Genomic DNA, 13,538 nt, shown 5'->3' on the forward strand with positions numbered 1-13,538 from the left:
CCAGTGTATTCTGTTGACTAATCACTGGTTATTTTCCTTTAACCTGAAGCAATTTTAGGGGGAGGGGAGGAAAAAAGATTAGATTTTTTTTTCCATAAATTTCAAAAGACATCTCATAGGAAGAATAATCGCCATTTATTGTTATAGAAATGGGAATTTTTATATATTTCATCATTGTTTGAATAGAGTAGCACAAATAGCAAGAATGGAAATCTTACTACTGTATGTTTAAAAGGCATGGATGCTTTTGATGAAAGCAAAAAAGGCCAACCAGTAGGGTTGTATCAGCAATGAATGAACAAGGTTATATAGAGTAATAGCAATGAACAACCATTATTTTCTATATTTTTTGTCTGAGTACTACAACAACACAAATTATTTTGGTTACAATTTCTGCAGGGTTTTTTGTTTTTTGTTTTTTGTGGGGTTTTTTTTTTTGGAGTAAAAAAGGAGAATACCTCACTTGTATCAAAATTTGCCTCTTTATTAACCCAATTAGAAAACTCTTAGGAGAGAAGAACTTTCTAGAAGATAGTAACCTGGTGAATCAGGGGAGAATTGCTAAGTGCCAATGTGAAACTTTATCAAGACTAGCAAATTCATCCCATGGTGACTTTAGAAATAGAAGAAAAAAAAATAACAGTTTATGTTGTCAGGTTTAAACGCAAATCTTTTTAGATCTCCAAGTTTTCTGTCTCGAAAGTTCCATTTTCTGAACAACTTTGAAACTAGAATGACCAGAAATGCCCTTTCTTAATCCATCAACTTATAATTTTTTGAGTAGTGGCCAAGAATATAATGCCCAAAGAGCAGTATATCATTTCTCCTCCTTATACATAGCTGATACCTCTAAACAAGGTTAAGACAGTAAGTTCAAGGTGCACTTTAAAAAGGAATTCAGGCCTGACTAAGGGGAAATTTAGAAAATGATAAAAAAATTAGTCAAAATGATGTACATAAGCTCAAAGTGAAAGAAGCAGATAGGGTTGAGAACATCAAGATGATGTACATAAGGTCAAAGTGAAAGAAGCAGATAGGGTTGAGAACACATATATTGAGTTACAGTCTGAAAACCATGTGGGCAGTGTGATGACATAAGATTATTGTATACATAAAGCACAAAGTGAAAAGAAGTAGATGTTAGTTCAAGGTTTGGGGTGTTAGCTAAGATTTAGCCCATGTAGAAAAAGCATCTCCTACATTCAAGGCAACTTCTACTTACATAGTTTGTAACACCATAGAAGAAATAAGACATGTACGTAAATAACTCTAAGGTAATGCCAGATAGTGTGCTGCACTGCATGAGCAATGGGAAGTGCTATAAAGTTCTGAAAGAAAAGATCCCCTCTAATAGGGGCCAGAAGATTTCACAAAGACAAGAATTTGAGCTAGGCCTTGAGTGAGGTAGTGCTGGATTTGGATGGGGAGAGTAAGGAAGGAGAGCATTCTGAGAATGAACCAAGGCAGAGAGGAAAGAAAGTTTCAGGATCACTTCAAGAGAGAGTGGTCTAGTTTTCCAGGATTGTTGGTCGAGTGAACATTAAACTGGAAAGGTCAATGGAGGCCAGGTCTCGTTAGGCCTTGGATGGCAAAGTAAGCAATTTCGTTTAGCCAGAATTGTCCCTGAGATGAATCTTATTGGTAAGGAGACGCTGAAAGTTCTTGAACATGAAATGTCCTATTATCAGAGCTGTGTTTTTTGAATATGAATTTAGAAGTCATTTGGGGCATAAATGAGAGGAAACTAGGAAGAAGATAACTTTAATAAGAGCCCCAACTGTAGCAGGTGGAAGTAGCTAGAGAAAGGGAGAGCTTGAGATATCACTCCTGTCATTTGCAATATTAATTTTAAAAAGCAATAATAGTAATATTCTCCGGCAAATCACACACTTAGCCATATTTTCTTAGTCATCGTGTGGGGAAATCTGGTCATTTTTATTATTTCTTCTTGTAAAGAAATCTAGAAATATGCCATATATTCATCAGTTGTGAGTGCTGCCTCCTACCCCTCCCCCTGTGCAGGGAAAAAGATAAAATTCTGGCATGTTAAGTATATAAAACCTGTCTCAAAATACAAAATGAAAGACAGGTTTAAAGAAATGCTACAAAAAGTAACCATTGTCCATGACTTCAAGGAAATTTTCAATCATTTTTTGAAATGGAAGTTACAACAAAGTGTCTTATTTTTTATACGATGTTAGAAATATGTAAGCGAGCCAATTTTTTTTTCAAGAGAGGTTTGTACTAATTGAAGATGACATTTGCGTGATTTTATAAATGTATTTGTAACCTGGTATGAGTGTCTGGATGTGGCCCTGACACATATTCAATATGACCAAGAAATTAAAGACATTTCTTTTAAAGTAGCTTTCTTTAGTTTGTTGACTCTGAAATTGAGCAGCTGATACTCTTTTTAAACAAATGACCTAGTTACATTTATAAATACTGTATTTTGATTTACCTGTTTTAGTTTAAGAAATCTCTACAATTGGAAATCAAAACACAAGGTATTTTAAAGGAGAGATTAGTAGCTATGGACTGGTGACCAAGAGTTTGGGCTCCCTGAATTTTTCAGGTACTGAGGGTATATTCAAAACCACAAGCCAGAAAACAGAAAATCCAGAGGGTTTTTCATATAAATGTGTAAGAGTTGAGCAATAGGCTACTTTACAAGATCAATTGCTGGCATTTAGGGCTTAACAACGTCATTTTGTTCAGAGAACCATATTTTTTAGGTATGTAAAGTATGCCACAAAGTAGATTAATTGTTAACTCCTACTGCCATTAAATATCCTTCATTTTAAAATGGCTACTCTCTTAGCCTTTCAATTCTCAGATAGGATTTCCTCAGTTCAGTTAGCCTTCGGTACTCAGTGCTCTGTCATCTACACTTTGGTAATCCCCTTTTCAACACACCATCATGGAGGTCGCTATCATTTCTACCAGGTGTACCCAAGCAAGGACAGAAACCAATCCTGTGATCAAACAGTCATGCATTTTGCCCACATTCAGTCATTTCTTCTCTAAACAGCAACCAAGAAGGATTATTACATTGTATTCTTTTTTTTAAGATTTTATTTATTTATTGGAGAGGCAGAGACAGAGATAGCAACAGAAATAGTGAGAGAGAGCACAAGCGGGGAGGAGAGGGAGAAGCAGGCTCCCCACTGAGCAGGGAGCCTGATGCGGGGCTCGATTCTAGGACTCTGGGATCATGACCTGAGCCGAAGGCAGATGCTTAACCGACTGAGCCACCCAGGCACCCCACATTGTATTCTTTAAACAAAAATAAGTTAGTTGTGATTAAATTAGCCATAATATGGCTCGATGGCCAAACCTATAAAGCATTTGTGAAATAAGGATAAAACAGACCACACACACACATTGATTACTAATCCAGCCCCGCTAGGAACTTGGATATGATTTCCTGTAGCTCAATCTGCTGCTCAGCTCCACTCATGAATTCCAGTCAGACCTTGACTTCTTTTCTTTGATCATCTTATGATGTCAATGATGCTTATACCCTGCCTCAGATGTTGAATTTACTCAGTGCCAGGGTCTTCTCTGATGATGGTTTTGGTTCACTTGCTAACAATTCCTAAAAACTCACCATATCCTGTACCTTTTCCTGAACATTAAAAATATCTGAAGGCTGCATTTCCCCTACCTGCCCTCCACCGTATTATCTATCTCTTGCTTTGCCCTGTACTTTTTATCTCTGAGCCCTTGGATAACCCTCTGTATAGCTGCTCCTCTACCATGTAGCACCCTCGGCCAACCTTCACTGCACATGTGCTCTATAGTGTTAACACCCAGAGTACAAGTTGCACATTTCCTGGTTCTGTTTTTCTGCAACTCATTTTGATTCACCGACTCTCGGCACCTTGTGTAGAAGGAAAATCCCATCATTTGTGGAGCAAAGATCTAACTTCCGGATGGAGAACCACACTTACCAGGAAGACTGTCTCCCCCAGAATGCAGAGCAAACATTCCAGGTACCAGAGTTGCAGTGTGGGCCCCAACCCTAGGAGGAAGGCAAGGACAAGGAAACCAGTCTAAGCAGTAGACTTTGAGGTTATTCTAGCCCTGGGCCACCACGCAGGCTTCCATTAGGCTGAGCCCCTGTTTCTTTCCAGCACGTGATTCCTCTGCAGAAGATGCAAGTCACTTAGCAGATGAGGTGACAAAACAATAATAGACAAATACATGACATCTGCAGAGTCTGTAGGAAAGGCAACAGATCTGCTGTATCCCCAGAAGCTCTCAGACATATCTGAATTTACATATTCATCAGAACCAAAACCCCTCCTTAGCTTTCTTTTTAAGAGTTAACCAGTTTTTCAAAACAGAGGATCATAAAGGGAAGGGAGGGAAAAATAAAATAAGATGAAATCAGAGAGGGAGATAAACCATAAGAGACTCTTAACTATAGGAAACAAACTGAGGGTCGCTGGAGGGGAGGTACGGGGTAACAGGGTGATGGACATTAAGGAGGGCACGTGATGTAACGAGCACTGAGTGTTACATGCAACTGATGAATCACTAAATTCTACCTCTGAAACTAATAATTTACTATATGTTAATTAATTGAATTTAAATTCTAAAAAAAAGGTTTCACCCAGCACCTCTTCGGTGTAGTCTATACCACCCTTGGGGAGGAGTCCTGGGGCTGCCTGTACCCATTCCCTAATGAGACTCTTGGAGATGCTTCCTGTGTCACCATAATATGGAGACTGGTGATCTTATCTGGAGTCTGTAGTACCCTTTCATGGGGGGAGCAATAAAACTAGTTGGTTTTCTCCCAAGTGCAAAAACTATTTGAGTAGCACAAAGTGCTAGAAAATTCACCACTAATGAGACCCAAGAGGCTTCCTGAAGCTGAGCTTTTAAATCTGTGGCAAAGAAAAGTTTTGCACCTTTCCCTGCTTCCTCCTTTGAGCTCTTTCATGGAGCAAAGCAGCAGCTTCTTCCTGTGTCCAAGCAGCTACACTTCCATCCTGAAAATGCCCCTTTGATGGTATACCTGAACCAAAGGAAATTAAATCCCATAATCAACTAGTGTTATCTGTGGTTGAAGAAAGGCTCCCTAAATGTAAGTAAGAATTAATATGAACAGTTTCAGTTCTGTTCAGTTCTATTCTTTCTTAGCAATTTATAGTAATTTTTAAAGTACTAGTCAAAAGAAAAAGGAGCTGTTAAATACATTAGTAGGGATAACCATTGAAAATTATTTCCATTTCATTTCCTGGCAACTTAATAAATAGGTATAATTTATTCTCAAATGTATGTCCTGAGTAGCATGATTAATATTCTTCATATTGTTAGAACATCTAGAACAAAATCTATTTGGCCTCTTCTAACTGTAAGAACATGAGAGGGTAGGTAATTTCCTCTTGAAAATGGAAAGAAAAGTGGTGTCCTACTTTAAGTGATACCAAAATCACTGAAATTTGAATCGTAAAATTTTATTAAACAACCTTAATGAAGATCATTATCATTAGCTTCATATAAAATCACCTTTTGAAAATGTCCCCACATTCATAAAGGAGGAAGGTATGAAGGTAAGAATTTGTTAGTTGCATGCTCCGAAAAATAGTAGCGTGCTAACAAGATATGGGGCTGTGAACAGCTCATTGTCAAAATCCTGGTGGGAAGCTGCTCTTCTGTGCCCTCATTAATGAGTATAATGGTGTCTGCATATGGGTATTTAATGATTCTATTTGATGATAAAAAAAAAATAACTTCAAAGAAGAGATGATGATGGTTTTGTGGTTGTTTGGGAGGTATTTCAAACTTGCCGAGAGATTTAGTCTTGGTTCTTTGTACCTTGTTTTTCTTGAAGATCAAAGTATCTGTGTCTTCCGGAGGTGACTGCATTCGAACATACAAGCCGGAAATCAAGAAAGGAAGCTACAATAATATCATTGTCAATGTAAAGACAGCTGTTGCTGACAACCTCCTTTTTTATCTTGGAAGTGCCAAATTTGTAAGTTTGATGTTCAGCTTGTTCCGTCTCCTGGATATGTGAATACGCAGAGGTTAATCCTCATAGTGAGGAAAATGTATAGAATCTAATAACATGGTCCCAAAATTGTGTGATGTAGCCTTTCAGACTTGAAAACCTTATGAATCTTATCTTGCAAAGTTCTGAAGTGTCAGATTAAGTTAGAAGAAAAATGAAATGAAGAAAACTTTTTACAGTATTTAGGCACATCTGCTTTCATTCATGAGTAGACAAGCATTTACTTAGAATTATGTTTTCAGGTCTGACTATTTAAGAAGGAGGACTAAGAGGAATAAAGCTTTATAAAAAAAAAAGTCCCTAAGAAATTACAATGAACTTTCATGTTAAATGAAAATGACAAATTGTGTACTTTTTTCCTACCATTGAAAAGTCTTTTGACTCATGTAGAATTTACAACTCAAACTGAAAAAACAGAAGTTGATTCTACCAACACTTACCCCCAAAAGTTTTCATTCCTTTTATTTGAACATTTGACTCTGTATGCATGGGAATCTTCCTAAATGAATAAAATTTTCAACAGACCAGTCATCGCTTAAGTCAATACTCATCATTTAGTTGAGAAATTTTAGGTCACCTTGGGTTAAAAAAAATCACAGCTCTCCCCTTAAAAATGTCAGTGTCCTTGGTGAAAACAATAATGAATTCTGCATCCACATATTCTCTTTTGTCCCTTCCACAAGAACCAGAATGAGAAAAGACTTTTGTTTCAAAGTAGAATTGGTTAAATTAACACATATGCCTCAGCAGTATGGATACCTGTGTTGCCTTAAAGATACAATAATAAAATATGACTTAATCATACCTAATAATAAGTCATACCGTTTGGGAATTTTTATTGTGAGACTTCTAATTATTTCACATATCTATAAATAGCACCTGTTGAAAAGAACTCTGTTGGCCTCTTCAGGGTATCTGATATCTGAATCTATTGTTTTTGTGTTTCTCTGAACCAGATTGACTTTCTGGCTATAGAAATGCGGAAAGGCAAAGTAAGCTTCCTCTGGGATGTTGGATCTGGAGTTGGACGTGTAGAGTACCCAGATTTGACTATTGATGACTCTTATTGGTACCGTATTGAGGCATCAAGGTAACTAACTCAATAAAGATTAAGACAGTTAAATGACAGAATTTGGAAGTAGTTTCCCAGTTTATAAGGAACCTCTTCTTTCCATTTTAAGGAGGTAGCTATGTATGCATGTATACAAAATTTATATATTATACGTCCATGTACAAATGTGTTTGAATGGGTGTCTTTGTAGTATCTGTTTGGAAACTACACATCTTCCACGTATTGACCAGAATGACCCATCCATTTTGGACCATTCATCTGGTTGTCTCATAGTCATGCTATCATACTCTCAGTCATACTATCTCCCCCAAAGAAGGAGCACTGAGACTGGCCCTCGTTATGAACAAGCCAGAGCATGAGGGCTACTGCTGGTGCTTAGCTACTCTTCCCGTCTACACAGCAACCTTGCCTACAGGCAGGTGCAATATCTAAATGCTGGCATGAATATATAACATGTCGCATCCACGCTACTTAAAATGGTAAGTAACAGGATATTGGTTGATTCTGTCTGAAGCTTTCATTCCATTAACTTCCAACAGTGTGTAGATAACGTAGAGAACCCATTCCTGTCCTCAGTCCTTTCCCCTCATTTCCTCCTCTTCTTTACCTAATTCTCCACACCTATGAAACCCAAAGCAGCTAACAGTTGAGAGGTATAGTTAAGGGCCTGGGTCTAGAGCTGGGTAAAGCACTTGTTGAATATAGATGATGGGTGCAGAGAGTTTCACTCTGTGTTGTATACGCTTACATTTTTTCATAATAAAAGCTTAAAACTTAATGAGAAGCAATATTTTTAGTTCCTTTTTAAGATCTTCAGTAAAGGAATGTGAGTGTGTGTGTGAGTGTGTGTAAGTGTGTGTGAGTGTGTGTAAGTGTGTGCGTGCGTGTGTGTGTGTGTGTGTGTGTAGCAAGAGAAAGCAGCAGACAACATGCTTCCATGCCTGAGAGTAGGGAAGGGATTAAGTACTTTCATGATTTTAAGAACATTTATATTCACAAAGGTCAATTCGTTGATCAAAAGAGATACATTCTGGTAAGATGAGGAAGAACCTTATTTGATAAATTCATTCTATTGTTTCCATGTGCTTCAGTTAATGCTGTACCATCAGAGATAAAAAGATTACCTAAATGAGACAGCGGGGAGAGACAGAGACCCTCAAGTTTTGTTATGACTGCTTGTCTCAGAAGAGAGACCAGTTTTTCATATTTAACAATTCATAGACATCAATCACTTAAGAAAATGAAATGAAATAATAAGAGCTTCCAAAATTCCATTCATTGAATTTAAAAGTGCAGTTCTTCTATACACTTTGTATACACGACTCTGAAGACGAGATATTACGCTATATATATATTGAGATGGGATGCCAAACCATAAAAGATGCACAATTCCAGGAAGACTACTTCAGCAGATTTGGAGCCAAGATATAACAAAGGATTTTAAGAGAAACAATGCAACTTATAATGCAGAAGGGTGGCTCATTTGGGGTTCACTTGCTGAATTAAATTAGACAAAATGCTAAACGAAGTAGTATCAGCTTGTTTAAACAGCATGTGCTGGTAAACAGTAAATTGTTTTGTAAGGCAATGGAAAAAAGGCTTTCCGTTTAAGCAGGGGCAGTGCCATCCCTGATTGCTGCTGTGTCATTTCACCTCGACTCTCACGTGCAGAGTCAGGGTATGTTGCTCACCGGTCCTGGCCACGTCTGCCAGTAAACAGCCAGCAAAGATCAGACTCTTGGTCTTGATTTGCAACTTAATGAATCCGGATCTTTTGAAGCTAAGCACCCAGTTGTCTCTTAAACGCTCTAAAACAAGCCCCTATATTTCATACCCTTTAAAACTAAAGTTATTATAAATGTGATACATATTTTATGTTCTGCATTTTCTTTCACTTCATTTCAACACGCACCCCTCAAGAACTGGGAGGAATGGGACCATTTCTGTGAGAGCCCTGGATGGACCCAAAGCCAGCATTGTGCCCAGTACCTACCACGCAGCTTCTCCTCCAGGGTATACTATTCTCGATGTGGACGCAAACGCAATGCTGTTTGTTGGCGGCTTGACTGGGAAACTGAAGGTAGTGTGTTCTTTCCCGTGCTGTTTATTTCATCTCTGCCTATAACTCCTGACATAATTGCTCTGGGGGAAGGCATGATAAAGCTCTGCAAAAACTCAGTGACTTTTTACTTAATTTGTTTATGAAAACATACATTTCTTTTGAGTAAGAATTTTTTTCTTCTGTGAATATCCAGTCTGGAAACACAATGTTTTTAAGCCTGTGTGTATTTACTTAAACACTTGTTTTGCCCTTTTCTGTGGCACCAACTTTTTTATAGTCTTGTTTTAGTTGCCTCAAGAGCAAAGTGTTTTTTAAATATACCCCGTTTTCTGAATCAGTTTATGATTTATTGATATGAAGTGCTATAAAGTTCAAGCTCACATCTAATTAAAAGATTTATGAATACCTTGGGAAATATCACAGAAGCCATAAGCTTTCAAATCATGGTCTGATTTTTAAAGTTTTCAAGTTGCTCTTCTCTTCATTCTTCTAGAGCAATGCACTTAATATTCATAATTGCTTCATGACAGGTCCTTGTGCATTCCAAATTGCTAAGTGCCTGCATTTTAAAGAAGCTCATGTTGATTAAAGGAAATTAGGTGTTGGAAAACGACCTGTAGGTGAGATGCGAGAGCACAACCAAATAGGATGGATAATCCTGGGCTTGTCAGAATCATCCTGGGATGAGATTAGTCAGAAAATGTGAAAAGCCAGGGTGACCCCCAAATTTATGAGAACTCAACCTTCATATAGAGTGAGGTTGTTTTATTTGCTTTGTGTATGAGATGTGACTCTAAAGTATTGGAATTGATTCTACAACTACACACTAAAACCATCCTCACTTCTTAGAACTGCATATAAATATACATGATACATAGTAATATATAGTTATATTGCCAACTTTCTCTCCTCCCTAGAAAGATAAATATAGGGGTAGCACGGAGGGGTATAAAAACCATGAATCTTGAAATCACATCCAGGTTGGATTCCCTGTTCTCTCACTTACTAAAATGTGACCTTAGGCAAGTCACTTAGCTCCTTGGGCTTCAGTTTTCTCAACTAGGAAAGGGAGATAAAATATCTACCTTGTTTGGTGGTGCCTGGGGTGCCTCGCTTGAGCATCTGACTCTTGGTTTCAGCTCAGGTCATGATCTCAGGGTCCTGAGATGGAGCCCCTGCAACAGCAGGCTCTGTGCTCAGCAGAGTCTGATGGTCCCTCTGCCCCTCCCCCGCTGGTGTGCACTCACGCTCGCTCTCTCTCTTTCTCTCTCAAATAAATAAATAAAATCTTTAAAAAATATATATATCTACCTTGCTTGCATAGTGAAGGATACAATAATAAACTTTGATAACATATTATAACCCTATGATAGGCTAAGTCATATTATAAGTAATTTACATGAATTAACGTACAACCCCAAACGGTAGATAATATCCTCCTCATTTTATAGTTAAGGAATCTGAGTCAGAGAGGAGTTAAATGACTTGACCAAGGTCACACAGCAGTTAGTGGCACAGCCAGGATTTGAACAGTTTACCCGGCACAAAAGCCTCCACTCTTAGTCACCACGTTTCACTGCCACTGTGAGTAGTGAGAGATTATGTGCATAAAATTTACAAGTGCCTAAAACGTGGAAGTCACACATGAAATCGCATCTTAAATAGTTATTATTATTCAGATGTCACCAGACGTAAAGAAACTCTTTTATGCCAGTCTCAAGGTAAAAGAAAACAGACGACTGAAATCTACAGAAAATCTTAATCATTTTGGCCAAGAGTTTCAAGGCTTCTGCTACATCAGAATATGAACCAAAAGCTGAAAACAAGTAACTAAATCAACATGCTGGTGAAAACTCAAAGGAGCAGGAAAATATCCCTAGGCTAGTTTTTAGGATGCAAGAAGGAAAAGCAAAAAGGCAGTAGAATGCACAAGTAGGATAATCAACCTCCAGAAAATTAAGAGAGACTCCAACTGATAACGGAGAACTCCAAGGGCCGTGCTGACTTGTAAATGTCAGTGGCTGTGATACACATTCTTCCTACAAGGCAGTGCTCCCCTTGAACACAGCAATAGAAAGAAGCACATGTTGAGTTTAAATTGTAACTACAAACATTTAGCTATTCAGGGATCATCTTCCTACATTTGTTCTAGAACCCAAAATGTCAAGTCATTTTTTTTAACCCCGGATTACTCAGATAATTGTGGGGAAGCCTTTGGCAACGTGTTTCTAAAGTTACAGGTACCGGAATATAGAATTTATCTATAATGTGTCAGTGCCAAAAGAAATAGTTGTTTAAATTACAGCAAGTTTCTCTAGAGTGGACCAGGTCATTCCCCTCGTTCATGATTGTGTTATATATCAAGCTTAAGACCTTTCCCTGTGAAAATGACACCAGGGTTGTCATTCAACAAATATTTATTGATCCCTAATAGGCCCTGTGCTGTGTATACCAGCAGACAATCACAATATGGTCCCTTCTCTTACAAATTCACTGTTTCCCTTCATTCTCCTGTGTTGGAAACCGGCTTGGGGGTATAAGAGGAAATGAAAAATTGGGGACAGCACTATCATTAAGTAATCTATATGTAAGCTTTTTTCCCTCTGTGTAGTCAGTATGCAACCCTTCTCAAGATCTTTGGAGAGATGTCTCTTCAGTGGCGTATGAACACTAACATTAATTAAATACCTCCTCTGTGCCAGGCACTGACTGTGGTACCATAAATAAATTACCCAATTTCATTCTAACAATCCCAACCCAGAGACAAGGAAATAGAATCTCAAAGTGAATAAGCAGCTCACCTAAAGTCAGAAGCTAGGAAGTGTTCATTTACTAATGGTGATAAACTGGTGTAGCACATAAATAACCAGGATCTGTGAGGACATAATATGGTTAAAAGATGAATAGGTGCAAACCAAGAGTATCAGAAAGAGCGGATAATAACTACTCCAGATCTCACTGCTAGTAACTCTCCTGGGTGTTCTAAGACTTCTTGTGAAATTCTAAATTCTAACAAATACTATGTTTCTCTCTGCAGAAGGCTGATGCCGTGCGCGTGATTACCTTCACGGGCTGTATGGGAGAAACCTACTTTGACAGCAAACCTATAGGGTTGTGGAATTTCCGAGAAAAAGAAGGTGACTGCAAAGGATGTACTGTCAGGTGAGTTGAAATGAGGACTCCCCTAAGGTCTGGCCTGTGCCTCACAAAAACTTTAATTTTGTTGCGCAATATTCGATTATCGTGTGGATGATATGGAGCAGGTTGGATGGGATTATGTCAGGGGGTGATTTTTCATGATAAAAGTTCAAATTCTTTCACCCATTTGTACGAGTACTTTCCAAAGCTCTGGGAGGTGCCCTGGCAGTACTTTGAATGTATTTGTAAAATCTGCAAGGAAAGGTATTTTCTCCTCAATCAGTTGAGACTACTCTCTCTTTCCACTCCAGCTTCCCTCCATGTCCAGAACTAGGAGGTTTTTCATGTCTGTAGCTCTGCTCTCATAATTTCTTTTCTTTTTTCTTAAAAAGAGTTTTCCCTGAACTGATTAAGCTTCAGGTGTCACAGAGCCTGGACTCACTCCACTTAGGTTTATAACAAAATATAGAATGCTAGTACAAGTGTTATCTCTGACAGGATTTTCCACATGACACATACAGTCCTGGCAGTGTTTCAAGTGGAGACCCACTGGGCTTGAAGATTCTGCTTAAGTGGAGAAGGGTAAGAAGGGGCCAAGATAGACCAGGAGAAAGTGCCATAACGCACATCATCAGTTACTACATAGAGGTTAGAGTGTAGGAATCTAAAAATATTTAACAAGCAGACAAAGCATATGTAGAGAATAAATATTCTTATACAAACCAGAAGAGAGGATATGAAACTATTAGCTAGAAGGGCAGGATTTCTCAGCATAAGAAACTTGAGCCCAGCTAATCAACTGAGCCTATTAAAACTATAAAATTTAAATTAAATACCTAGATGCAACTCCAAATCATTAGGTGCTATGTGGTTCATATTTTTTATTTCCAATTTTAAAGAGCACATGCACGTTGCCAGGGCCCCGAATTCCCATCAGTGTAGCAGAGTGCGCTTTACTTCCAGTTTAACTTACAACTCTTTATTTCTGTCATCATGGACTTGTCAATGCAGCATTGAAGAGAGTTTAAAAGCCTAACCCATTCACAGTTTAGATTGGTTTGGTGAATACTCTTCAGCAAAATCTACTACGGAATGTTTTCTGTAAAATGTTTTCAATACGACAAGGACAATGAAGTTCACGTTAATATTCCTTTACTCATAAATTAATGCCAACTTTTCCCTGAACATTTATTTAGTAAATTTATAAAAAGGATTTTCAAAAGCCTATCATCAACAAAACATCT

The 13,538-nt window shown here is 38.0% G+C and overlaps 1 protein-coding gene across 1 annotated transcript in view; it reads left to right on the forward strand.

Annotated features, from left to right (window-relative positions):
• The window catches only part of LAMA2 (laminin subunit alpha 2), a 620,419-nt gene that overhangs the window by 542,845 nt on the left and 64,036 nt on the right, over positions 1-13,538 (forward strand). The window contains exons 47-50 of the mRNA XM_073893912.1: positions 5,843-5,986; positions 6,979-7,112; positions 9,015-9,174; positions 12,194-12,318. Of these exons, the coding sequence (XP_073750013.1) occupies positions 5,843-5,986; positions 6,979-7,112; positions 9,015-9,174; positions 12,194-12,318 (563 nt within the window). The remainder of the gene's footprint in view (positions 1-5,842; positions 5,987-6,978; positions 7,113-9,014; positions 9,175-12,193; positions 12,319-13,538) is intronic.

This window comes from Callorhinus ursinus, unplaced genomic scaffold, assembly GCF_003265705.2.
Source record: "Callorhinus ursinus isolate GAN/ISIS: 27379988/994484 unplaced genomic scaffold, GSC_fseal_2.0 scaffold6, whole genome shotgun sequence".
Classification (NCBI taxonomy): domain Eukaryota; kingdom Metazoa; phylum Chordata; class Mammalia; order Carnivora; family Otariidae; genus Callorhinus; species Callorhinus ursinus.